This window comes from Vanessa atalanta, chromosome 19 (assembly GCF_905147765.1).
Source record: "Vanessa atalanta chromosome 19, ilVanAtal1.2, whole genome shotgun sequence".
In the NCBI taxonomy this organism is placed as follows: Eukaryota; Metazoa; Arthropoda; class Insecta; order Lepidoptera; family Nymphalidae; genus Vanessa; species Vanessa atalanta.
This window is the reverse complement of record NC_061889.1, coordinates 1,418,753-1,444,158: the sequence shown is the minus strand read 5'-3', so window position 1 is coordinate 1,444,158 and position 25,406 is coordinate 1,418,753. Positions and strand designations below refer to the sequence as shown.

Below are 25,406 nucleotides of genomic sequence, written 5' to 3'. Positions count from 1 at the left end.
TGTACTAGTAGTCGCCCGCGGCGTCGCTGACGTTTAGTAGCCCAGAAGTAATCCCATGGTATTCGTTCAAGCTTGCTTCATAGCAATGTTCATCAAATTCGGTTCAGTGGCTTAGCCGTGAAATGGCAACAGACAGACAGAGTTATTTTCGCATTTATATTATTAGTATAGATTATTGTTTTGTTAAACTTCTACCAGACGAGTACATGAATACGACATTTCAAAATACAAAGTCAAAGTACCAACGAGTGGTCTCTGCCCTCTTCAGCTATTGAACGATGCACGTTTTGCTTTCGAAATTTCCTTAAACGTACACATTGTAATTTTGTAATAGCTAAAATTTTATTCAAATTAAATTCATACCTATTTAGTTCTGTGACCGATTTTCTATTCCGTTTTACGAACTATAAGCCTCAATACAGATTATCCAAAGTCCGTTGTTAGATACATATTTGTAAATTAATTTAAAAAATAGTTAAATTTGAGTGCGTTCAAAAATGACAATGATTTTTTTTTAATGTTCAACGCATCAGCGTAACGATTTTCTGATCATACAAATGAATATCGATTAGAAGCTCGTTTAGTTAAATATTGACAATACATTGCATACAACACCGATTCACCAATGAATCATTCATTAGCATACGAGTACATTGTAATAAGCAATTGGAAATTTTACAGAATAATTGGCTAAGCCATTAGTAATTACACAATTAAAATGTTTAATGAAAAAATAATTATATGATTTGGCAATTCGGTCATTGTTGTTTACTTATGTTAACCTACAAGCTATTTTGAATAGTAAAAAATATCATTACAAGATATTTAATAAGGTTATAATATAATTTAAATACATAACTTAATAAAACATAACTACAGGTACAAGGGACATAACGTCGTTCCAATGTTAGTGGCGCAATGGCGATGTAAGGAATGGTTAATTTTTGGTCTGTCGGCGGTGGTGACCACTAAACATCAGGTGGCACATTTGCTAATCCGCCTACCTTCATAAAAAAATAAGTTCAAGGTAAACGTACTAATTGTTCTTGGGACATCTCGACTTTAAAAAACCAGACTAGTGGTTAAATCAACCAAATAGAGACAACGCATAGCAATAACAATATCCTGAAACAGAAAATATAAATCTAAGACCTTATTTAATTACATATTTGATATTAAATCCTTTAATCCTTACCGGTAACTCTATGTCGACTGGAAGATACCTTAAGTTTTGTACATACATACATAGTTTTAAAATAGCAATGCCACTATTCCACCTTACCAAACTAAAGCACAACTAAAACTTTTTAATTTTTATTTGTAAATAATTATGATCTTATTATAATTAATTTTATTGCATTTTTTGGGTATGATTATTTTCCATATTATTTGTTAAATAATTGCAAACATAGTAACAATATCCGATGTACATTTAAAGGTCAATAGATATGCTTTGTAATTAATTAATTTAATTATATTTTATTACCCTTCTCACGCCCTTTTGTTACTAGTCACGGTAGCTAACGCACCTAAATGTTATTAAAAATTACATTGTATCAATATTTAAATATGACTGATGTGTTCAATAAAACATCGTGTGAAACTGACTTGCAAATTGAATGTTGCGAAGTATCTAAGTTATAATATACGTAGTTTGTAAATGTAATTATTTACTTTCGATTTTATTGATATAGCTTTTCTTTATAGCTTGGCGAGATTGCGCTGATTTATTAAAGCCTTATTAATCAAACGTTCTTTATAGCATAGGCTCTATGCGAAAATGTATACGAAATTTAGCTTTTAAATGTTTTATGATTAATTTATAAATAAAATCCCATTCATAAATAGTGCAGAAAATACAACGACAAGGACACAATAGAATGTTATATAAATGTTGTACGATTGATACCAAAATTTCATGAATACTTTTAATCAAAATATAATTTATATAACAAATTAAAATACAATGATACCCTGGGAAAGTATTTATGATTTCGTTGCGTTTCAAACTTTAAACTCCTTTAAAAACTAAAGAAAATACAAAATGGTCTTTTGTAAAATGTGTATTTAATCAATTAAACCAACTACTGCTGTCGACTACTTACATGAAGCCAATTATATTTCTGTGGGAAGTTCACACTTGACTTGAAAATTAATTATCTCAAATTTGTATTATTAAAATAATATTTTTTATAGTATTACTGTAACAGTTAATAAAACACATTGTATATTTTATACCTTTTATTAGAATGCTTGTTCGATAAATTCGCTCATACGTTAAATGTAATTAATTTAATTTGTATCACATTTAATTCACACGCGTTCTAAATCTCGTGTAATGATTTCCCTATTCAGATGATTCCTTGCAAACGCAATCTATAATTGAATTTTACTATTAACCTTAATATACTAATAACGGACATTTCATACATATCTTCATTCGCTTAACCTGAAATTTTGTAAGACTTTTACTCATTTGACTCGAGACCTCGAAGCGAAGCGTGGTAGAGCTCTACTATCAGTATAAAATAATCTCGATTCATTCGGCTTTAATTATTTTATATTTAATTTTGTTATAATTGTATTAATCATGTACTCGGCGGTGAAGAAAACATTGCGAGAAATTGTACCACATTTGTGGCACACTTATTGGATCAGCGTTGCTGAAAAAGCTTCAACTTTTTGTCAAGGGAAATGGAGGCGTAAGTCGTATGACATTTGCGGTCTGTTAATTTATTGTAAACATCTTCATACGATATTATAAGGGAAATTTTAAGCTCTTAAGTGCACCGGACGAAGAGAAACTTTAGCAAGAAAATCTACGACAAAAAATATATAATCGAGGCTTTTACCCGATGTTGTATCAAAGGTCTACAAGTCAGAAAGTAGGTAATTAATCTTGTCATTAGGTCCAAAGACTTAGGTTTTTTATATGGACATATATTTATCATGTATTGGGTATATTGGTTATAAAATTAATTTTCCATTTACATTCTATAACGGAAAAATTATCTTCCTAGTGAGCAGTGAGGCTTTTTACTTTAAGAAATATTTTTTTCTTTTTTAACTTAATTTTCCCAAAGTAAGGTTGCATGATCATTCTGACTGCAAAGTTTATAATAAAGAAATTTTTAAGTTAGTTTTTTGTTTCAGTGCAGTTTTAAAAGATTAACATTACCAAAGACAAGTGTGTTCTTACTCTCGGGATATTCATTCGCATGCACACACAACTATAATCCCAGTAAACTATGTCGCATATCAAGGGTATTGTCAACCTAAAAAACATTGCGAAAATGATGTTCAGAGATGACGGGTTAAGAAACATTATATATATATTAATCCCAGAGAAAGTTAATAATACCAGTTCTTGATGAGTGCGGCGTAAATTGATACAATGTTTTTAATGTCATATGTTACTTTGACATTTTTGAGAGCTGAGATGGTCCAGTGGTTAGAGCACGTGCATCTTAACCGATAATTGCATGTTCAAACCTAGATAACCAATGAATATTCATGTGCTTAATTTGTATTTATAATTTATTGTGCTCGGCGGTGAAGACGAACGCCAGTCCCTCATGGAGTTTTTCAAAATAATATAAATTATAATGTTACGTCCATCTTATTTTATTTTAAACTCTTAAATATAACAATAAATACGATATTATTAAATGTAATTTTAATTACGTCATTACACGCATAATAATCATTTAGAAAATAATAATTAAATATAATTCATATGTGTAGCGCAATGTTACTGAGAGAACATTATCACTTAATATATAATTTAAATAATGCACATTTTTAATATTTCATGAAAAATTATAAATCCTTTAATCAGTGATGTTATCTTGGGCAATCTTTATAAATAAATATTATAGTGACGCTTCGTGACTTTGTAGCTTGGTACATGATCCTTTTTTATAGATAAGCAATCATAAGACTCAAACTCAAACTCAAATTCCTCTATTCAATATTACACTTACTTATTTATAGTCAAATTAAACACTACCACCGGTTCGGAAAAGAAAACACCCTGAGAAGAACCAAAAGAAACTCAGCGGGTCTTTTTTTGTTGTCAATCTAATTAAATACGTATATTTTATTCTACCACCAAATAGTTTTACTTTAAGCTGCAGCACTCAGTCACGCTTCAAAAGTTCTTTTATGAGCCATTAACAGCCCGTAAATGTCCCACTGCTGGGATAAAGGCCTCCTCTCCCTTTAAGGAGAAAGTTTGGAGCATATTCCACCACGCTGCTCCAATGCGGGTTGGCGGAATACACATGTGGCAGAATTTCGTTGAAATTAGACACATGCAGGTTTCCTCACGATGTTTTCCTTCACCGCCGAGCACGAGATGAATTATAAACACAAAATAAGCACATGAAATTTCAGTGGTGCCTGCCTGGGTTTGAACCCGAAATCATCGGTTAAGATGCACGCGTTCTAACCACTGGGCCATCTCGGCTCTTATGAGCCAACTTAAATAAAAATATTTTAATTTTCAACAGAGTGTGACTTTGTGTTGCTGAAACAAAGGGATATAACATCTTTGATCCCATGACTGGATACAAGATTGTTGGTCATTGGTGGTATGGTATTGTGCAAGTCCGTCTGGGTAGGTACTACTTATCATTCTACTGCCAAACAGTAATAATAAGTATGTTTGTTTTCCGGTTTAATGGGTCAGTGTAACTACGGGCAGAAGGAACATGTCAACTTATTTCCCATGGTTGGTGGCGCATTGGTTAAAGTTTCTTACGGCGACAAAGTATGTAGACAATAGTCACTAAGTACCATCAGCTGGCCCGTCCACTACACATGTTTAAAAGAATAAGAAATAATAATCCATGAAAATAAATGTGCTTTGTTTAAAGAACGCGTGGTTTGATTTGAAACGTAACGGACAAATTTATATAAAATATTTCCATGTCTCTAAATGCGAATCGAGCATAAAAATCATAAAAAAGCTCAGTAGTTAATCTGTCAAATTCCGATTGAAATAAGACGGAAATTAATGTAAAAAAAGGCAATAAGCGTACGAATGAAATTAGATTATTTCCTTACATACGTTTATGTACGAAATAATATTATATATATTTTTTTGTTTTATGTATTACATCTTCTATGTAAGTTGTATATTAATGAACGTATGTGTTTTCCTTCTTTTTTTAAGGAATTGTAGCAATACTTATTATATATTTGTGTTAGGAGTGGTGACAACAATAGCCAAAGATCAAATCTGCGAATTTTCACATCGTTAGGCGGTCTCATTGCGCTATTGACGCCACAACATTTAATTGATAAAAATTAAAATTAGTAAATAATAATATAATTAAATAAGAAATTATCCTTTAGTCCTACTTTTACAACTGAAACTTTTGTACCTATTTACAAATCATAGGAACTACATAGTTTTTATTTTTTACGTTAAATAATTCATTTATTAAGAAAAGTATGACTTAAACATCACGCTACTCACGTAGCAGTACGTTCGCGTTAAACTCGTGAAACCGCATTGAACGTTACTAAACGCTTTCGTTGTAAAATATGCGTATTTTCTTAATTCATTTAAACATTGCAACATTTATGCAACGCAACAACAATAGCCCATTCGTTCAGAAATACACAACCAGTTATTTGTTAACGACAATACAAAATACATCTTTCTGTGTAAATTTCACTAACATGCACGGAAGCGTTCTCAATAAAATATTTAATTCATAGCCGCGTCGCACGCGCATATCTCGTAAACATTGTCGTTGGCTATTGTTGGGGAGAAAACTGTACGTTACCGTCTCACAAATTCTCGGCGTGGAGAAATTTCACGCTAAACTATGTTTGTACAATAGACTTACGCATATTTACTCGTCTTAATAACTATTACGAGTTGGACAACTTTATTTCACGTTTTTAGTGAAAGGAAATGTTTTTGTACGAGTATGTAATTAAATAATATGAATAAATAAATCTACGTGCCTTTATTAATTAACTTAATAAGCATCTCGTGCTCGGTGGTGAAGGAAAACATCGTGAGGAAACCTGCATGTGTCTAATTTCAACGAAGTTCTGCCACATGTGTATTCCGCCAACCCGCATTGGAGCCGCGTGGTGGAATATGCTCCAAACCTTCTCCTCAAAGGGAGAGGAGGCCTTTAGCCCAGCAGTGGGAAAATTTACAGGCTGCTAATGCATACTTTACAACAGAAAATAAATCAAAGTATTAATGTTTCGACGTATAGCCCATTCCAATAGAAGCAGGAAAAACGATAAACAAACCTTAGAATCACGTATTTCAAGCGATTTGCTAATAACTCAGCTATATTGTGCACTACTAAGAGTTTATGATCAATATATCTTTATTTATAATACAACACTATTACACTTTAATTATTTCCACTTTAACTATACTTCCAAAGTTTCGTCGACGTTAAAAACACAATTTCTTCTCAAATCCATAGTGAATATCATAGATTAATCAAGTTCTAAACCAATAATATCGCGTCAATTTGCTGTCAAATATTGCTTGTTTGGCTTTTTTCCTGTTATGGTTCGAATAGAGTATAGAAATACTGATAACGGGTGATACTCATCCTACAGAGTTGCACGAAGCGATCACTAATTTTATTATATATGTGATAGTATTTAAAATACATGAGAATTTAAGCATTGGAATATTTTAAAAAAAGTGTTATTACAACTCATCATTTACTAACTAGCTTGCTTTAATCACATATATATAAGTTATATTTGATTAAATCAAGCTTGAATTTGTGTGTGTAGTGTGTAATTAACAATTTCTTACTTTTATAATTAATAAATAATTAACGTGACAGTACTTTTGACGTATTAACATTTTAAAAAGATGAGTCGCTGCGTACTACCGGATATTGCATTCGCTTTTTATTTTGTTTTCACTTTTATTACTTCACTAAAATGTCCCGCGCGCTCCTTCTGGCTTTTGTTTTATAATCTGAGATTAATATATCAAATCTACTAAAGACACAAAGGATAACGATCTAACACGATTCCATCGGCAGTGACCGCAAACAGTATAATGATGAATAATCACAATGTCGCCGTGATCAGTGACTGTAAATAATGAACTATATCGCCCCTAACAAGCCTTCAATTATCAAGTACCGTTGAACTCAACTACAAGTGCCTCCCTACTTTACGCCTACCTAGTTAAATTTTAAACGTGATACACGTTCTTTGACCAAATTTCGACTCAGATCTTTGGATTCATTGTAAGAGATATTTGATATTGAGTTTTTAGTTAACTGGAATGTTTAAGTATTTAATTAGGATTGAATATATCTTAAAATAATATATCGGATATAAAAAACCCAAGCGGGTCTTTAGTCGTACGTGATGTCTAACAACTAACATCTGGCATCTAACCTTGGTAATAAGCAAAATAAACAGTATATACAATCGGAAAATGTGTTGGTACCATCTGACAGCCAAGTCAAACACAACGCGTGTGCTAAATAACCAATGAGAAACGAAATCGCCCAGTGGCCCAGAACACGTGAGTTATCAATAATAATGGTGGGTTCTTAGCAAGAATCGCTGCATTTTCACGTACTTAATCTGTGTATATAATAAGTGTCTCACTTAATATCACACCCACATCAGAGTAGATATGGTGTATTCAAATAGTTAAATTAGTCTTTTTATAATTAACAGCCTAGCCATTATACTAAATTACATTTATAGAATAGAGAAATTTAATTAATATTCTCTTGAAAATAAACAGAAGCATACTAAAAACACAATTTATTTAACCAAAATTAACATTTATATAGCTTGTATTGTATACCTTATCTGACCGATATTAACATTTATATAGATGATTTCAATCTAGTTACTAAATCCCAGTGACTATCAATGTTCTTCGTTAGCGTCTTCTTTATGTTTCTAATCTATACTAACTAATATGATAAAGAGTTAAAATTTATTTGTTTGTTTGTATATATAAGAGTAATTGCCGGAAAAAATGATGCAATTTTAAAAAAAAATCGTTAGTAGAAAGTACCTGGTATTATATATTGCACCCGTGTACGCCGGAGCAGGTAACCAGTTTCCAATAAACTATCAGATATTCTAGTTAGTTGACGTACCATTCAATGTGTACTAGGTATCATTCTATTATTAAATTTCAATAATTAATTATATTTAGAATCAATTACTCATTTTACCTGATAGTGTCAGTTCACAGTAGCTATGCGGTTATTTAAACCGAAATACATTACGATTTATGATTAACATATAAGATGTGGGTTACAACGAATTGAAACCCAAAAAAGGTTACATACGTCGGTTTTATTAAATAGCGCATTTTAAATGCATGATTTTGTATCTGTGCCTTTTTAATTTTCATTTTAATTGTTTCAACATGTGTGTGAGGAGTCGGGCGTATGCCCTATGTCATTCTCTGTGATATGTATGTGAAATTACATGAGGATAAGTTGAAAAGTTAGCACGTGATAGCGTAACAAATATATAAAAAAACTTATTTTGGCATTTTCAATATTCGTCAGGTTTTAGCTCTGTTAAGCGAATTTAAAAATTAATACTTTAAATTTGTAACGTACATTCCTATTATACGACTAATTTTAAATGTATATCTACGTTTGAATATATTTAAATATTATGTGTGTATTATTTTTATTTTTAGCATCACGTCTTTGTACTTTTCAACTTGGAAATTGTATTTTATACGTGTATACGCATCCCATTCTCTTAATGGTACGAACTGGTTCTTACTACAGAAAAGAGACAGTGGAGTGTGTCATAATATTTATGTCATTTGAGATTAATCTCAAATTAATTGCATTAACCTTCGCAGATGATAAATAATTCATAGAACACGTAGTTTAGAGAAAACCCAACTGTTGTAATATCAGCTTCAAAGATCAGACTTTCGCAATATGGTTTTACCATTCATCGCCCTAAATTGGTCTTACCAACCAGTTTTCTAATGATAAATTAATTTATTTAATGATTCATAAAATTAAGTTTAAAAATTTCGTTGAAAAATAAATTACATTACAAACAAATTACAGTACACATGTATAAAGGCTGTTCACTCAAACTCATAATTCAACATCCAGGAGCACATATTTCCACCATCCAACCTTCCGGCTGTTGTAGATATTTTTTCAACAGAAAAACCCAAGCCATTTAATCAAGGCGACAGTCGAATAGATACACGTACAGTTGTAGTGATCATTATGGTTAAATAATCTTTATTCATATACGAATAATACTGTTACTGAGTACACAAAGTATCAACAATTGTTTAATAAAAATGAGAAATAAGAATAAATATTTATAATGTAAAAGAAATAATTAAATTAAAATCGTGTGCGCGGTATTTGTTTATGTTCACTCAATAGTCAGGGGCCATTTGAAAATCAGTGTTGTGCATTAGCACAGCATATACTGAGATGAACCCCTTGCTACCTACACTGTTTTATTATATTGAATTGTTAAATATTTTGATGTATATTTAATTGTTTTTCTTGAAATTAATTATTTTCTTGTGTACTATCGGTGTAATGTATGTGTATGAGTAGCAAAAATAAATGGTTTAAATGGCTTAAATTGTGAATTGTGTATAAACAAATGTAGAGACGCTAGGCGACATATAGGACAATGTTCCGTTGCTCGCAACATTGATATACAGTGTTAATGTTATCACGCTAATCTATCATCACATTACCCGAGATTTTAACACCTCTTCTTAAACTTGACCACAGCACCTATTATGTTTCCTTCCACGAAGCAAAACGAAGTCTAAAAAATGAATTAACCTTCGTATTTACTCGCATGAACGCTTATATCTGACATAATTTATAATTCACGTACTTATACTTAGAATTGTATTAACAAAAAACAAAATCGAAATATGTATAGAAGTAAGTAGGTTCTTATGAACTCTTTTAATTCCGCATTGGGATTATATATGTAAACCTACGTAGTATCAGCAATCAACTCAGTAGTTTTGTTCTCTCAAAATTACTATACACAGTCATGTAAATTTGGTGATTTTTGTGAATATAATTAATTTGATGTTTATATTATTAGTATGGCGGTATCAAGCAATACGAAATCCGAGCAGCAAGATATTTTGCCAATTATAATACAGAAGTCGTACTTTATAAACTTTTTCTAATGAAATTCGAATTTCAAATTCGAAAACGAAAATCGTGAAAAGGCGTCATTTAAATTGGTCTTATATAACTAAGGAATCTAAAAGGCTTTATCCCGTGGTCTATGGTACACTACCTTACGTTACCTTTAAAAGTTTAAAACAAAATTTGACAATTGAAAGTATTGAAGATAAAACTAATGAGTACTCAATCATAACTTGGTACGAATGAACGTTGCTTGAAGCCACCATCAACCATCATTTTAATTGAATGCTTTATAGAATCTGAAGCACCCATATATTGAAATTCGGATTGATAAGCTGTTTAATATAATAAGTATATGAACATTAGCTCATATTAAGCGAAAAAAAAATTCAGCTTCTAGCAGTCACTAATGTTGAAGTTTTTACGTATTCATGGATATTACGCAAACTTAGGAAGTTACGGCCATGTAACTGAGAGACGTTACATAAATTCATTGTTCAAACCATTTTAAATAATAAGACGCCACTTTAGGAAACATCAACACATTATACCGTTATGTTAAACAAGTTTATTTTATTATTATAATAATGTTGTATACAGTACGAGCAGCGTTACATCAGTGCACATAACGGATCATAAATTCTACTTGAGACTAAGGTTTGTTAAGGTTGTTTCGTTTGTGATTTTAAGGGATATAGAACAAATATACAGAACCTTAAAGTCGATCATACATTGACTTGACTTCATTTAATATTGATGTTTGAATAGTTATAAGCTTCATTAAAATTATAACACCTCGCCTTATTGCCTCCACTGGTGACAGGAGGGCTAGTTCGTTTTTTGCCCAGAGGATCGGACTTGCGATTCAACGGGGAAATGCTGCTAGCACTCTTGCCTCCATTCCACGCTATCAGGATTTGTAGAGTAACTATTAATTAATATTTGTATATGTTTAAGGACTTAATGTTAATAATTCTTATGATAATAAAAATGTCTTTTTTACAAAAAAATATCAATACAATTTTCAATTGTTATAAAATGTTGTAAAGATTAAATATGATACCTTCTTTTTAATTGGTGAATACCCAACTGTGTTCACAGGCTTACAGACAGGTACTTTTTAAACTTTAAAAATAGAACGTCCTTATTTTTACAAAACGATAACAGAGATCAAATGTTAATAAAATTAACCCGCATTTCAGAACGGGTACGAATTCCAACGTGCGTCATTGTATTCCGGATTGTATTGGACAAACGACCTTACTTCGCCTGTCTGCCCTCAGGCTAGTTAAGATACAAAATTACAGCAATTATGATATGAATATTAAATATTTTCAAAAAAATACAATTAAAATCAAAATATACCATTCAGGTAGGCTTATAAAGCAAATTTGATTCGTAATTTTACAGAGTTGTATTAAACGTAAAGCTACCTACTGAAAATATTAGGCAAGAAACTCAGTAGTTACTCAACAAGTATTAGCTCCACACTTTTTATGACCTATAATATATTTAATAATAAGCCTTATTCATTCATTATTATTTAACAAATGAATCGGCAGAGTTAAATTAATTATGCTTTTTAGATGAACTAAATGCTGGGCGAAGGTATGGTATGTTGATAATGCATTGTCAAGCTTTGAACTTCATCCGACGACCCTATTAAGATGCGTGTTCTTGGATATAAAATTGTTGGAATAACTTCCTATATATCCAATTTTAAAAACACAAATTCAATGCCTGATAAAATTCAATTCACAGGCAATATTGTCACAATCGACTTACCCGAGGCAAATACCCTTATTAATAATTTACTCTATTTCAATATAATTTCAATAGCTTCTGGAATTTTCTATGTCTTGTAACTCATTAAATTAATTTAAACGAATATAGATAGTTACAAACGGTATCATCATCAGCCAATCGTTATCTATTGCTAGACAGCATTTTCCAAGGTGCACCATAACCTACCGTACAGTCGGATTTCAACGAACCTTATAGTAATAATAATCTAGGTGATTTTTTTTGGCAGATAATCTATACTTCTTTTTAGCATCATTACTATTAATAAGCGACATCTCGCTTACTGTTTTTAGTCCTATGTCCTATAAATATTATCCAAAGTTGAATAACGCTTGTTACGAAGTTTTTTTTTTTTTTGTAATAAAAAATATTATAAGTTATGCTCGAAAATAGCGCTAAACAAATACATTTACACACCTAACCTAACATAGCTAAATAACCTTAAACGATTCTGATAAAATATTTAACTTATAATCATTAATAAACATTTTAATGTTACCTGTTTTAACAGTTAGACGGAGAATATTATGATTGTTTAGATTTTAGTAACTTGCAAAACGCAATAATTAAAAGAGCAATTATCTTAAAATCACAGACAAACATTTCAATTTAATTTATTAATACTGATAATCATCACATCCAAGTAACCCTAGCAATGTTGTTATTCAGAACTCTGAACGCTTAAATGCTTAGAATACAAAATTACATAAAAAAAAAACATATTAATCCATTCACATATATATCCAAGTGACCGTCTACTTATGTTAATTTAGAACTCAAGGCCAACCTCATTTTCGCACGGTATTCTATACATTATTGAATAGTATCGAGTAATATTTAAATTTTAATGAAAAAAATGTACCCCCTTCGACCTATTTATCGAATTGATTTTATTGGTTTGTAATTTAAACTTTTTTGCAGTTTGATTATGATAAGAAGGTCTACTATAATAAATACAGGATTCTATTTTTAAATGATTTGTTACAAAAAGGAGGTTATCTTAACGGTTTTTTTTCTTTATCGTATGTTCTCGATAGCTTCCGCCAATTTTATCAACCGCTCTTGAATATTTTTTTTTTTTTATAAATAATGTCATTTCAAAATAATAGTATTAAGTATTTACAAATAATTGTTCGGTAGTTAAGACACAGAAAAAAATTTAAAGAAAATTGAATTGGGTTATCTCGATGAAAGTAAAATTTCTGCTTGAAATCTATCGGATTTATCCCTTATTTCTTTAAAGAGTCATATTTATCCAGCAGAGAATTGTTTTTTTTTTTTTTGTTTGTAATAGGTAGGCGGACCGGCAAATGGGCCACCTAATGTTAAGCGGTCACCATAGTCCATAGACATCGGCGCTGTTAAAAAAAATAACCATCCCTTACTTCGTCAATGCGCCACCAACCTTGCCACCTAAGATATTATGTCCCTTGTGCTTGTAGTTACACTGGCTCACTCACCCTTCAAACCGGAACACAACGATACCAAGTATTGCTGCTTGGCGGTAAAATATCTGATGAGTGGGTGGTACCTACCCAGTCGGGTTTGCACAAAGCCCTACCACCAAGGGTTAGGAATATAGTCTAACAAAAAAAGTGTCTAAAATATATATAATACAATATATATGTATATTTGTATACGTTAGGTTAGATAGTTGTTGATACTGATGAATAAATTTTTAATATTTAATTTAATTAAAGTAAATCTAAAAAACGAGCAGAGAAATAACGTTATATCAATTTTATTGATTAATCTATGAATGAATAAACATATTTTGATTAATAATATCAGTAACAAAAATATACATATAAATAGTACATACACTATACTTTAATTTAAACATAAAGTTTTCCTATTTAAAAAGCAATGGATAAGTATTCTACGCTCTCATAATTTTGTATCGGTCGACTCATTTCACTTTAATTCTAATATAAGCACCAATCATTGATCGAAACTGCCCACATGACCATGACAAGGGTCAGACGTGAACAGCTGATTGCAGTTCTTTATGAGTTTCGAGTTCTTTATACATTTTTAAGCGATTGAGAACATCAATTTCTAGTATATAGAAGCACTGTGAATTAATTAATATATCTTGTAAATTTATTAATTACTTTGAATATTAATTTATTTTCTATTTGAACATTTTTTATTTGAAAATTAATAGACGCTACTCACTAAAAAGAGTGCACTGGACTGAGAGGAATTCAGTTCTCTAATGCTTCAGTGGCATAACAACCCAACCAGAGTAATTTCAGACGAAGGACTAAAGTCTTTTTGTGCTTAGCAAGCTCAAGTAATATTTGAAAACACCTAAAATACTTACAAATACATGACATGATCGGGTGGCCTTCTTGGTAGCCTCTATAAAATAAAAAAAAATACAGTGTTGCTAATGTATTCAACATTGAATTCACAAGTTTATTTCGTCATGTGTCAAAGTGCGTACATGTGATAAATTGTAGGTAAATTTTGACATCTTTCATCATCAGCATAAATATTGGTCATTGTACAAATAGAAAGATGTCACATCGTATGTGCAAAGATATTTTGTAACGAACCTCTTCTTGGAGACAATCGCTTCATTTAGCAACAAAGTATTTAATATGCATACTTAATATTTATCACTTATTTATTTTCATAAGGATTATTTACGTTGAGAACTTAATTGTATAGAAATGTATTATAAATAGTTACTTTTCGAATCATGACTGCGTGTTGGTAAAAAGGCTAGCAGCTTCCCGTTGAATCGCGATTTCGACCTTCGGGGAAAAATTTAACCAGCCCTCCAACCAGTGGAGGCAACACGACTAGTAAAATAAAAATAATTTCTTTTGAACATAATTTGTTAAGATTCACGTCTTCTCCACCCAACCACTGGGCCACCACGGATATCTCGAAGGATGAGTGAGCCATTGTAGCTACAGGCACAAGGGGCATAACATCTTACTCCTCAAGGAATATGGCGCATTGGGGTTATGTGAAAAGATGAATATTTCTTACAGACCTAACGTGTATCAGCAGTGGTTATCACTTACCATTAGATGGCTTATTAGCCAGTCCACCCAATTAAATATATGACACGCAACGTGTGTAAACCGTTGAGGTATAAGCTCCCGAACAAAAAAACATACTTAGTCCAGTCACAGGATAATAAAATTATCCACAAGAGAAGAATGGATTAAGAGCTCAGTCATCTTCCGTATCGATTTCATCTAAGACATCATAACAAAGATTCATCGGTGTCTGCGACTGCATTCAAATTAATACACTCGGGTCGTGGGACTTTTTAAAACGCAAGCAACTCTTCGTTTTATCCATCAGGTATCCTTGACTTAAATGCCCATATATATACTTGCACGTGGATACAATAATGAAATAAAAATTATTTATTATTTACACAATCTACACATTTTTAATGCAAATGCGTATGTCAGGACAGGCTTTCTGTCTTGGGTTCGAATCTGGCTAGTAAAATTTTACTGACTGTTTTTCTATCGAAAAATTAACCGCAGAAGTGATGTTTGCAGAGAGCTATTAATTGCTGGTCTTCCAGTTTTTATTAAAATTAAAAAGCGAATGTTTTACTATGTAGGAGCAATGTATTAAAATAAATATAATGAGCTCTCGTACGATATCTTGTTTATGTATTTGTGTGGTTATTTAGATAGAAATAAATTAGAGAGTGTCTTCTCTGGAAGGTACGTTTAGCCGTTGGTCGTGGGTATGAAGGCTCTCCGGTCCTATAGGATTGTCGTCCCATCAGATCATGAGAGGAAGGTAATGCAACTGTGCTTGTGCACACACTTGTGTACTAATGTACTAATTCAGCTAATTTTGCTAATGGCCATCACCACAATTTTAATTTACGCATATTTAAATTACATTTTTACTTAGAATTTAAATAATATATACTATTACTACACAAATAATAGTGACTTAAATTACCAAAATAAGCACATTGGCAATAAGATATTTTAAATTTATATAATATGAATAACATACATAAATTATCTAAGTACTAAATATTTTTATATTACGTTTTTTTTTTTAATTTTGACCGGTTTATGTTTTGTTTGGTATTTTAATACAGAACATACTATTTACTTATTTGTTATAGACGTAAAGGCAAAATATATCCACGACTAAAGTTTCTTTTAAAATAATATCCCATACATCTCTATACAAACGGAATTTTTATCATTATACTCATCCCAAAAACAAACAAATAACTGCATTGAAAGGAAGTAATGAGACTCCTTGACTATTTGCAAAGTCAATTTTATGTTGTGAATTTAGGAATGTGTATAACCCATAAATATGTTTTTTTTAAACGCGATAACCAGATCCGAACTGTTTAACCTTCGTGACGTCATCAGTCAAAAGGCATTACCACAAAATTGCTTCCCATTACTCAATACACTATATTCCGACGTTGTACACAATCAAGGCAATGTAAATTCAAAGGTTAAAACGCATAAAATATCGTAATAATAATGATTAATTATTCAACGTAAAATATTAACACTGGGTACTTAATAGTATCGGTATTTAATTGTATATTTTGAGGAAGTAATTTTTGTAATACTGTACTATATGAATAATTATTATTTATCTTAAAAAAATAATTAGGTTACATTTTTAAGGTATTGCTTGTGGAAGGTATGACAAGAATGCAGGATGGATCACACTTATATTAAAATTATTCGTTTACAATTCGTAGATTTATATTTCAAATTAAACAGTTAATTTTTGTAATAAATATATGATATATTATAAAACATATTATTACAGATTCATGGGTACATTTAATGTAATGCAGTTAAAATGTACGGAGGACGTTGCGTTATATAAAAGATTTTATGTTTGTTTTTGGTTCGTTTTCTACACTTTTATCTATATATCGTTGCTTTTGAAACTTGTGTGAAGGTTTTTGATACTGTACTATAAAAATACCAATCGAAAATAATATAAAACCATTGCCACACATGGCGGGTATTACAGGTTGTAAAGTAAAATGAATTAAAAATATCCTGTAACTGGTTCACTCGTATTTTTGTTCATGTATTTAATATATATATTTTTTATTTAATTGACAACATCCACGGGCTCACAGTTGCCCGTGCATTTTTTTACATTTTATTTTTATAAATTTTGGCGTTATTTTATACTTTTACTGAATGTATTTAATATTTAAGTAATAACAAAAAACATTTCAAAATCTCATAAGAGGTAATTAAAATTATTAATATTTATTAACACATGAAATTTTTTAAATAAATCGAAATGAATAAGACTAAAAAATTAGGGCGTTCAAACAAACAAATTTCATGATATTTATTTGTAATACACCGCTCCTACATAATAAAAAACTAACATAATAAGCCAACAAAGTGAACGCTATTCCCGCGATTTTAAGATTATTTTAATACAAATGATAATATCTTAAACGTTTCGCAGATGTAGCAATGTCATACTTAAATATAGTAAATATCTTTAATCTTAATCGTTGAATAAGTATCCGTGGAATTTATTTAATTAAAATGAAAATAAACTTTACAAATATCTTTGGTCTTATCGTTTATTTGCGGACATTAGGCTTTCTAAATCTAGATATTGTATATATCAAATCAACATGGGTTAGTGCTAGCCATAAAAATATCCTGTTCTTTATTGTAGTTGAAGTTTGAAAGAGCAACATACAGACAAACAGACAGATATACTTTCGCATATATAATATCTTTATAGTTCCTAATATTACAACAATATAGTACACGAAAATATCCTTAATACAATTATAAATGATTACTTATAACACCTATTCATCATACTTATAATTTTTAAATCGACCAAGTTTAAGAAAGGTCTCATTTTTCGAACATAAAATTATTAATTTACAATTTTATATTATTAAACAAAAACGTAACACATATATATATATATAATATAAAATGCAAAGTGCTCGAAACGTCGGGATGTTAAAATATAATAATTAATATACGCGATTAAATCCGTTAAAAAAAACTAGTTTTATTTTAATATAAATCATTAGCAAATTAACTATTTTTTCAACTTAAAATTTCGACACCTCATTTTCTACATTCCTTATAAACATTCTTTCATTAAAACGTCGCCAACAGATCCGAGAATTCGTCGGTGAAGTCTAAATTATGCTAATTGGTATGCTACAAAGATGGAATAACTTTCGTTTGAAGGGAAAGTGGAATGCAAATGTGAACAGGTGGACAAATGTTATGCGTTTGTCGAATGATTTGTCTTACGGAACTTTTTAATAATAACACAAATATTATGAGAAACCTTTTTGAGCGCGATATAAGTAAACCTTCTCCTCGAAGAGAGAGGCCCAGCAGTGGTACAAATACAGGACGTTACTTTACTAAGTAAAATTGGTTTTTATTATTACGTATGTAATTCTCGAATTGATTGATTATAATTCAGCATATTAATATTTAATTACAAATTTGATATTACATAAAATATATTTAAGGTAGTAAACTAAAATATATTTCTATTATATTAATAATAATAAATATAGAGTGATCTTTAAAACAAATATTTAAAAAATATAAATTATACGACTAAAAGCACAAAGCGATAATAGAAAAGACTTCAACGCAAGCGCGGTTGATAACACGCGTTACGAAAGCTAAATCTTTTACATGTTTATACGCATCCGATTATGGCGTTAAATTTTTTAATTTACTACGGCTAGTAATCTAAGTGATTAATTAACCGTATCGACAAGGTATATTTTGTGTATTAAAAAAAATACAATATTTTTTTATAACTTTAAATAATATGTGAAATATTTAAAGGTACGATGAACAAACATTTCAAGGTCAATTCGAGCGCAAGATTTCAATTTGTTTACATATGACACGATAGGCGTATAGTACTTTTATTTAAATTAGGAAATTTCTTAAAAATACATCGATACGTAAGTATAACTATTATAATTTAAATATAACTATTTTCTTTTGCAGTGTATCTAAATTTTCTTTTTATATGTGAACATACAGTTCAATATATTCAAGCATTAAAAAGTTCAAATCAATATAAAACAATTAGCTTCATTCGAAGTCACGAATAATAAATGTCATGAAGATCTATTTGTGGGAAAAGTTAGACATTTTCATTCGCCAATTAAAGTGAGGTGTTGCCTTCTAAGTTCAGTATCCCACTTCATATTCGGAGAGTTTTTTTAATCAGTCATTTAACTAACCCCCAAAATCTTTATATCTAGTACTTACAAGATGATTACTTACACATGAATAATGGAGATTTCTATTAAAAAAGCTTTCTTGTTTAAAACAATGTACTTTTATTTCTTACATTTAATTACTATTAATAAATAATTAATTATTTTTATTTCACAATTAATAACATTTAGAGAACCTATTATATAGTAATTTAAATAATGAGATTTATTAGGTGTCATTATTCAAAAATAAAAAAAAACTAGTACTTCACGCTCCAGTGATTCTCGAGTTATTTGATTTGGGTGTCCACAATTTTAGTGTAAATGTTGGATCATTAGGAGAATATACGATGCTTGCGATTATGTTTGTATTTGTTTATGCTTTTTTTGTTTATAACATAAAAAATAAGAAAACTATAGAATTACATAAACAAAAAATCACTGACGAGTTTCAAATTTGTTCTTACATAACAACAGAAAGCTTCATGGTTCAGGACTCGATCAAACGAGATGTGTGTCACGTGTCATGTGCATTGATGCGTTTTTACCGTTACAGCAATTTACATTGCGACGTGTTATTCTAGATTTCTAAGAAAATTACAATACATAGGTATTTTAATATAACAAATAAAATATATCTATTGAACTTGACAGCTATTCGTTTTGATAATGCTAAGTGTTTTGTTTGTGTTCGATTAAGATTCATATTTACCACAGGGGTTTATCACCTTCAAATATAATAAATATGTACTTTAATGACTCAGGTTAACCTGCTGTATTCGCCTCGTGATAAAATGAAACACAATCTTCGATATGCCACTAATATGCAAATAAAGATAATGATTGATTGATATTCAAAATTTAAAATTAAATTCTATACTTATAAACAAAATTAGCATAAAAATATTTTAAATGAATATGGAAATACATTTATTTAAGAATAAAGTATTATCAAATAAAATCAAATACATGAACATGAATTAATAAACTTTACAAGCATTAATTATAAACTTCACTGCTCCTATTCGCTACTTATAACTGAATCCAGCAGGCGGTCTACAATCCAAAGTCCACATCCTCCAAGTTTATTTAGTCCTTACCTAAACATATATTTCAATACTAATAACAGTTAATGTAGAAATCATAACTGCACATATTTTTAGAGGCAATAAAACGTTGTTATATAATTATGTCCCTTTTACCTAGACACTTGACTGCCCATTATATATTATTTAGCCAGTTTTATTACGTGCACAAGGTCTTGATCTCGTTGTTTGGGGGTAACTCTGTAAGAAGTGGTTTATACTTCTTACATTGAAAATGTGGGAGGTGACCCACTATCAACAACAAAGTGCTCCCAAGTAAAAAAATCTTGTCTAAAGTGTTTAATCGTCTAATAATTTTGTTAATATTAAAACGTAAACGTTGATTTTCATGTAGCATAAATAATAACATTCAATTGTATATTATTATCCTTAAACCCAATTCCAACCAAAGTAGAAAAGATAAAAATCCCTTATATTTAAATATTCCACGAGGTTTGCTTATAGCTCTGCTATAATATGCTATTTAGATTTGATTTGTTTAATATATCTTCATATATAATACAATACTATTAAACTTAACTACTTATGTTCCCGTTTAATTTTGCTTCCAAATTATAATAACTTTATCATATTATTCGAAATCTCGACCAATTATATCTCCTTAATTCAATGTCAAAGTTTTTTAATTTGCTTTATTCCTTATATGGTTTGATTATATACCATATGAAATTGCCTCTACTGGTAACATATCTGGTTAATTTTTCGCCGAGAGGATAGGAATTGTACATGTAAAAAAAAAATGTATCTTTTGTTAATAAAATAAAATGTCTGGTATTAATAACTATATATTAATAAAAATATATTTTTCTCGAATAAAATTACTCGATGATATGATGATAAATAATTTATACATATTTTTTTCTTATTTCTTGTGTATTTCACTAAAATGTAATCAAAGAATCATTTCTAGTACTTTTCGTATCTTACACCAATTTCCTTATAACGATATTATATAAACCGGCACACTATCCCTTCGTACCGTAACCCGGCAACACAACTCGTTTTGCCATTGCAAATCACTGTTAGTAAGTTTGTGGGTCAATTTATACGCTCTTACGAGAGGATTTTAAAGTATACATTCGAAAATACCTAACCCATATATCCCAAGAATTTTATTGTATTTTTTTTTTTACTTTTTACATGTGTTGATTATTAAAGGACTTTAAAGGTATGTATTAGTAATTTGTATGTTTAGTCGAATAGAATACATTTTAACTTTAGACTTAGATTTAGGTAATGCACCGCGTGTCATGACGTTATATCGTTTATTGACTGTAAGCAATCGGAAACATAATTGATAAGGTTATATGTGTATGTTAAACCAATAAAAATATATAAAATCGTCATGAAACCACTATTAATAGTAACAATAAATAAACTGCAGTGAATTTATTAATCAAATTAGACTTAAACATCAAATTTAAATGTTCACATATAAAACGAATGTCAATATTCAATCGATTTTGCTAAATATACAAAACATCTTCAAAAGAGACGCAATACGTTTTGAGACAACATACATCACGGCATCATGGATCATTGTCATGTTATACGGGCAACTTAACTACATTATGATCAATGGAAGAAAATATATAGATAGGATTAGTAAAGCATAAATGATAATACATCTCCATGTATACTATTTACTATGTGTAAAGCAGTTTGTTTAAGCGCACTAATTTCAGAATCTCGAAATCTACCTACGACTCGAAAACAAATCTTTTTTTTATGATAATAGGTAGGCGGACGAATAAATGGTAAATGGTCACCAACGCCATTACATCGCTAATGCGCCACCTTGATATCTGGGATATTATGTCCGTCGTGCCTGTAGTTACAAATCAAATCAAACCAATTTAATTCGAATGAACTTCACAATGAAGCGTTTTTTTTTAAACTGGCCTTTCAAACTGAAATACAGCAATACTGAGTACTGCTGTTTGGCGGTAGAATATCTGATAAGTGGGTGGTACCTATCCAGACGGGCTAGCACAAAGTCTTCCCAAGTAGTCTTAGCGTTATATAGAAGAAGCCAACTAGGTACTTTATTGGGAAATATACATTACAGTGCTTTATACAATTAACTCATGTATAACTTAAAGGCGTTCAATTTCACAATAAATGAATAAAATTGAAAGTATATGTTAAAAAATCAGGTTTTCGATGGGAACTTCATTTTAAACGATGTATTTTATCGACGGCGCTGATTTTCGTAACGTTTGCGTTATTTCAATATAATTAAAACTCGATGTTTTTTTCTTTTATTCTGCCCCATTTGTACTGAATTAATTGTGTGTAGTGCTCTATAATTAATTGAAAGACTGTCTCCGTAATAATAATATCACAATAAGCGTTTACGATTTATAATTATTTTTAACTATCTATCTTACTATTAAATGTATTACTTTCGTTATTATAGTCTTCCATATAGCATTCGCAAAATTCAATAAATACTACTTCATTTAAATTAATTGTAAATAACGTTAGTTACTGATTCATTCTGGATTACTAAACATACCGCCATTTCCAGCGAAATTGAATTCTTATGATAATTCAATCGTTAAAATATATTGATACGTTGATGAATATTATTAATGGTGAAACGTAAAAATACAGGAGACCGGTCCACCATTGATAAATTATACATGGGACGTGATCGCTTTCACTATTAACGGCTACAGGGAAAGCGTAACGATTTGTAAATTTATATACCATAGTATTTAAACAATTTAAAAAGTATTCCTTAGTGATTATTTCCTTTTATTTAGTCATAGCTGAAATTAGGGTTGCCAGGTCAATAAACCTAATAGCCGGACAGACCAGCCAGTTTGGCCGGACGTTTGGGTAAAAAAGCCGGACATCCTACATTACTGATCAATCAAAATCAAAATATACTTTATTTAAGTCGGCTTTTACAAGCACTTTTGAATCGTCATTTAACAAACTATTTAAAGTAAAGCTACCACCGATTCGTAATGTAGATTCTACCTAAACTCATGATTTTATGTCTCAGTATCGATAGGTACGATACATAAAAATGTATGTAAAATCAAGCTTTTCTGATCATTACCCTAAATCTAGTTAAATTCTAATTAAATATTAATAAAATCAAATGTATCCCGTTTGCGAAATAAATAAATAAAATGTAAAAAAGCCTAACAAAAGCCGGACACGCCGGACTCAGTTTATTTTGGCTGGACACGCAATCAAAAAGTCAACTATGTCCAGCTTTATCCGGACGCCTGGTTACCTAGCTGAAATGATACATCCTTTCATTTGATATTCGAACATTTTTGAAAGGATTGCCTTAACAATTACCTAGTGTTATTATTCTGATGATTGTGGTCTTTTACCTAAATATAATGCACATTCGTTTATTTTAATATAATTAAACTAAATGCTTATCAAATAAATGCGAAGTATGTTATATTAGCGTTCATTAAGAATATATAATAGCATGTCATTTGTAACTCAGTTATGAAATGGTGTTTACAGATACAATTATAATTATTACTTAGGTAAAATTACATATAAATTATTTAACGAATACAAAAGAGTTTTTTGTTATTATATAAACATTTATATACATAAATTTTTTACAATTATTAATACATATATTTAAAAAAAAAAAACACTGTGTATAGGATATATATACAGATAATAATTATTGTTTATTTAAAAATCATACGAAAATCGGTAAGTACGTACAGTCGGAAATATGTCATTACATTATATAATTGCACAAAAAATATCAACGTGTTTACGAACTTCATGGTTAAAATCATTAAACCACCTGTTAACTTGTATAAATTTAATTCATGTATTTTTTTCTCATATAATCTTGCATAAAAAGTAGTTAAAAAGTAATCAATAATAATACCTAATTAAAAGAACTTTATCTTTTGATAATAAATTTGAACGATAAACAAAAATAAGACGTTATATATTGTATAAAATTAAACTTACCTATTGATACAGCCAATAAGAATAATAATCCACAAAAGAAATTCTGCGAAGGCTTCATTTTTAAAATAAAGTTTGCACTTTCACTGAAAAATCACTTTTGAATACACTTTAGTAATGTACACCAACCTTTACCTTATATGTTCAGAAAACATTAACAACTTGCGAAAATATTCATTTTTATTCACATAAGTGCACAATATATACCCGTAATCAAAACATTGTTTTTATTTAACAAACGTCAAAAAGATCGCCTCGAAATGGCGCCGAGTCAAATATTTCCCGCGCATCGGGCCCTCTCGTTCGAAAGTCAAACGTCTACTGCGCTTGTTACTGTCCAGTCAGGTGCATGTAAACGGAACAATCACTCGGCGGATTTAAGAATTCATTAATTGATAGAGATATTTTTAATACTGGAACGACTTTTAAAATTGGTCGTATAATAAAATTTACACACGCCAGCTATGCACGCACACAGTGTGATTGGTTTCGTGACGGCAAAGATTGGAAACCAGTGGGCTAATAACATTGAACTCTTACTTTATTGAGATATATTTAATTGAGTTTTGGTTTTATCCATTTTAAGTCAAATTCCTTCAAAACTAGTATTACCTGGACTTATTCAAAATAGCATCTATATATTGGAACAGACAATTAATAAATGCTGTTACGTATAACAAAGAGTATTTAAGTTCATAATTTATAACGTTAATTAATCTGTCTTTATTTTTGGTTATTTATTAAATAAAATGTTAATCAAAAAGTCTGCAACTGGCATTGAATGCATATGAACGATATAAATTATTCTGTATATTATCCTTTAAACCTTCGCCTTCTTTCAATCCCAAATTAAGACCGCATAATGGTTACCAAGCTTTCCAAAGTTCCTGTCACAGATAACCAATTTGTTAATTGCATTTACATTGCACTACCTTTTTCTCGCTGGAAAAACGCTTTACGCGCTTCCCCCACGTGATGGTGACTCCCCGGAGCCCTGGACGCCGAGTGCGCCCAGGTACGCCGGGCTTACCCACTAAAAAACCAACGGTACCCTCTCCGTCTTTCTGCGGGCGCCACGGAATCGCTTACGCATGCTACCGTGACGGACATTGCACTACCTAAGTATAAGTAAACAAAAAAAAATCCCGACAGTTGTTACCTATTACCGTT

General features: G+C 30.3%; 1 protein-coding gene across 2 annotated transcripts in view; it reads right to left on the bottom strand.

Annotated features, from left to right (window-relative positions):
• The window catches only part of LOC125071329, a 53,485-nt gene extending 28,956 nt beyond the window's left edge, over nucleotides 1–24,529 (bottom strand). For both annotated transcript variants that reach the window (XM_047681526.1, XM_047681527.1), the window contains exon 1: nucleotides 24,240–24,529. In XM_047681526.1, coding sequence (XP_047537482.1) covers nucleotides 24,240–24,297 — 58 coding nt within the window. In that variant the 5' untranslated portion in view covers nucleotides 24,298–24,529. The remainder of the gene's footprint in view (nucleotides 1–24,239) is intronic.
• Nucleotides 24,530–25,406: the final 877 nt, after the last annotated feature.